The sequence below is a fragment of the Colletotrichum abscissum genome (assembly GCF_030869225.1).
Source record: "Colletotrichum abscissum strain IMI 504890 chromosome Unknown Scaffold_230.1, whole genome shotgun sequence".
In the NCBI taxonomy this organism is placed as follows: domain Eukaryota; kingdom Fungi; phylum Ascomycota; class Sordariomycetes; order Glomerellales; family Glomerellaceae; genus Colletotrichum; species Colletotrichum abscissum.
This window is the reverse complement of record NW_026850133.1, coordinates 1-3759: the sequence shown is the minus strand read 5'-3', so window position 1 is coordinate 3759 and position 3759 is coordinate 1. Positions and strand designations below refer to the sequence as shown.

Below are 3759 nucleotides of genomic sequence, written 5' to 3'. Positions count from 1 at the left end.
AGCAGCGTGCGGGGAACGCCCGATACCGTGGGATACGAAGACGCAACGGCGAAGGAAGTCGCAAGTGGGGATGTGGATGCCCCACACGAAATCGAGGCCGATGACGACGGCGCCGCTGTTTTTGGCGTCACTGTATCGGGCGTCCAGCAAGACGACGCTGATGTAGGCGAAACCCCCAGCAACCCAGCAGAACATGAACAACGGACGGATTTAGCACCGCTCAACCACGATGGCGAGAGCATGATGGAGGATTTTTCCATGAGCGACGCTGACACTGCGAGTGCGACCGGCGCGGCTGAGGAAGGTTCTTTCCTCGGGCTGCCTGAGATCGACTTGCGCGACATCTTCGAAATGGAAGCTTGCGCGTCAACGTTTGTGTCAGTTGGTGACAGCGAGCTGGGTACATTGGAAGGACAGTCAAGCGATACCATTCCTGGTCAGAACAGGTTGGAGGTGGAGTTATCGGGCGAAACGCGGAAGGAGGGTACGGCGGCAGCCGAAATGGCAGCTTTAAGCTACCAGCCGAAAGTTCCACAGACGCGAACAATTGCTACCGCACGTGCCTACCGCCCTGACAAGAGTTCCTTCAAGATCCACCGGTTCTTTTGCCGGGTTTCTCAGCGGATCCGGCTTGCAAGATATGGAGGGGAACTGAACACGGGACATGTCTGATAAATAAGGCGAGGTGTCAAAGCTGTTTAAGGAGATTCTGGCGCGACGGCGTCATGCAGAGGTTAAATCGTAGGGCCGCTATGTACGTAGGGTGGCTTATGCGATTCTGAGTTCACTGAGACTCACTCACCTATTGGAAGGGAAATTCGTACAACTATAGATCAGAGTTGCAGTGATCGTGTTTAAGACCCAAAACTGAGCAAGTAGGGTTGGGGCAAAGGTACTTGGTAGTCTAAGTTGTGAAACTCTCAAGCAAGCAACGTCAATTGCTTCGTGCTCTTGTTGCTTGCCCCTACATTCAAGGTACCTAAGTGTCGGATTGGAGGTCTAATTCGACCGCGGCGTACGGCCGACTGCGCAGGGGCCAATTAGGGGCCCTATTTACGATTATCGTAGCCAGCCCAACCTACGGTTGGAACCTCCTTTTTACACCTACGCAGAAATTCATATAGTTCAATTGATCTCTTCGTCAACCACGGTTCGAACCAATTACCCTGTAATAGGGATACCAACACTAAGATATTTCCTCGTACACGTCAATCACCATGAGCGTCAATCCCGGCAGAGTCCCCGATTTTCGACCTTCGAGATGACAGTCTCCTTGTCCTGGAACACACAACGTGCAAGCGGCAGGCCAGTGTTCTCGCAGATAGACTGAATCTCATGGCTGCTGCCGCCGCCAACATCGACCAGTGTTACTCTGCCACCGCCTTCCTTTTCCGATGCCTCGGCGATCCACGAGAAGTCGTACACGCCGATAATGGGCGCCAGGCGATTCAACGCCGTCATGGCTAGCATAAATGCCTCTTTTTGCGCTGTTCGATATAGATACTCCACATCTCATTGTCCACCATGCCCTTCGTAAACGTCGAAGGACTAGGACCAAGGCCATCCGGCTCTTTTCGTGCAATGCTTTCAAAGCACCGAATCGTGTCGCATCCAGACAGGTCTCGATTCATCCTCGTCACATCAGCTAGAGCCGGAAGTGCTGTCGAAAGAATTTCTCACAATCCGATCCGGGTCCTTATACGGATTTCCGGGAGGGAAGATCGTAGACCTGGCCGTGTGTGCGGGTCGATCAGGCCTGGCTTCTATCAGGATACCCGTGGCAACGAACACAAGGGCAATCCTTTCTGAAGAGGTCAACAAGGAATGGACTATTGGGTTAGACGGCGTCACCTACTTAAAAAGGGAACAATGACCTCCACGCGCTCGCCTAGCTCCGTATAAGATATATGTTGTTCAATTGGGATGTACAGTATCGAAAGACGTGCTACTCATCGTGGAGCTTGATGATGGCCATCTTAATGCTCTGAATACTGTGTGTCAACCACCGTTCTCGGGGCTGTGCAGCGAGAATGCTGATGTCTCCCGTCAGTTGAGAATATTGTAATGGAGAGAAGTCTCTTCTGCTACGTCCACTTGCCGCGGACCGTATACTTCGTAATTACCCCGACCAGGTTCGTCCTCAGCTGCCGAAGTGTGTGGCAATCCTCGACTGACCTAAGGGGTGCCCGCTCTTGCGTGCCAGAGGTGTGTCGGACAGCAAGGAATGCAGCGATGAAGGTTATAGATTCAGGGGCTTGATAGGATGGTCGACGTCAACGTACGCCGTAGTGCATGTTTGCTCATCATGAGGCAAAAGGTTGATTGACGAGGACGGTTTAACTACACAAGAAGGCTCCCCGAAATGTTACAGTACGAACACTATGGATTGTAGATCAATGAAACGCGAGGAGCTTGAGCCAGCCTTAATCGGCTTCGTCACCCACAATGCGCAACCCTTCCGCCGGAAGTTGATTCCTGATCGAATCAAACCTGTCCGTCTCATGGCCACTTGTATACCGTCGATGTCGGAATCGGCATCTTGGTTGTCGATGGTGTCGGTGCTGTCGACTCGGTCGAAGAAAGTATCTTCCAAGCCTCCCTGCATGCCTGCGGTGCCTGCGGTGGCGGGTTTAGCTCCAAGATGGTCCGTTTCGCATTGTTGTCCACTCGAGGCCAGTGGTGGGTCCGCGGCATTGTCTTGCCCTACGACAGCGGCACCCGACAGCGGCACCCAACAGCAACTTCTGGCTCTCGCTTTCGCTTGCCTTGACGGCGACTCCGTCCACAATCGGCGTGGTCTTTCTCTTCTCTTCTGAGGACGGGCGGCGGAGCCCGAGACGGCTATGCTAGTACTGTTCACCGACTAACCGACCCTTGCACAACAGCCGGGACAGATCAGCTGTCATTTTGCCAGACCTGACGGGTACTGTAGCCTCTCCGTCGAATAAAAGCCCATGGCTGCGGGTCGGCTTCTGCGAAGGGGTGGCGGGGGCCAGTTGCAGGAAATCCCAGTCACCCACCACTCGGCGCCGATTCTCTATCTGGCTCACCATTTTCAAAGTGGCTTTCAATGTAGTTCGCTGACGAGCGGACGACGCTCAATTCGACACGTGAGGAAAAGATGCTGCGGTTTCGTAATGGCCGGACATGATATCCAGCTGTATCCAATATCTGATCAAAACGGTTAACCCTCTAATAAGAGTCAGTGCCATTATTGTTGCTCCGCTGATTCTGGCTCTTACACGCTTCCGATATCCGTCAGTGCCGGCTCAACATTGCAGAGACCGCGGAAAGTGGGTTTGGTGTTGCAGCACGAATTCATCCTATGCTTAATTATCATTTTGATGAGATTCGAAAAGAATATCGCAACTTTGCGACGTCGCCCGTCGCAGCCCAGGTTGGCAATCACTGATTCAGATTCAGCTCGGAGGATACACTGCAGAAACTCAAGTCATGGTTCCGAGAGATGCGTGTCCCGTGCGAGCAATCTCGCCTACGTAGCGCGTCTATGTAGCGATGAGTACATAACTTGAGCATCCAGATCTTCAAGACCTTGACCCCAAATCAGACACCAGTAATCACCCCGTCGCTGCAAGTCATACTTTGTCCTCAGCCCCGGCCTTCAGCATTTCTCTTTTCTTTGTGTAATACCTTGCACCTCCGCATGAGGTGACAGGGAATCAGGTCAGCATCACGAGTTATGGAATCGACACCCAACCACACAATAGATATTCTTGTGGTCGGTAGCGGCGCCGCTGC

General features: G+C 52.9%; 2 protein-coding genes across 2 annotated transcripts; one reads left to right on the top strand and one right to left on the bottom strand.

Moving 5' to 3' along the window:
- On the top strand, positions 1-672 carry CABS01_16974 (uncharacterized protein; the record flags this gene model as incomplete). Its single annotated transcript, XM_060550302.1, has 1 exon — positions 1-672. A coding segment is annotated over one exon (672 nt), but the record flags the coding sequence as incomplete, so codon positions are not given.
- A 552-nt stretch (positions 673-1224) lies between these two features.
- Positions 1225-2605, bottom strand: CABS01_16973 (O-methyltransferase; the record flags this gene model as incomplete). Its single annotated transcript, XM_060550301.1, has 2 exons — positions 1225-1487; positions 2518-2605. The coding sequence occupies 2 exons, from the start codon at positions 2603-2605 to the stop codon at positions 1225-1227; spliced, it is 351 nt and encodes a 116-aa protein (XP_060400016.1).
- Positions 2606-3759: the final 1154 nt, after the last annotated feature.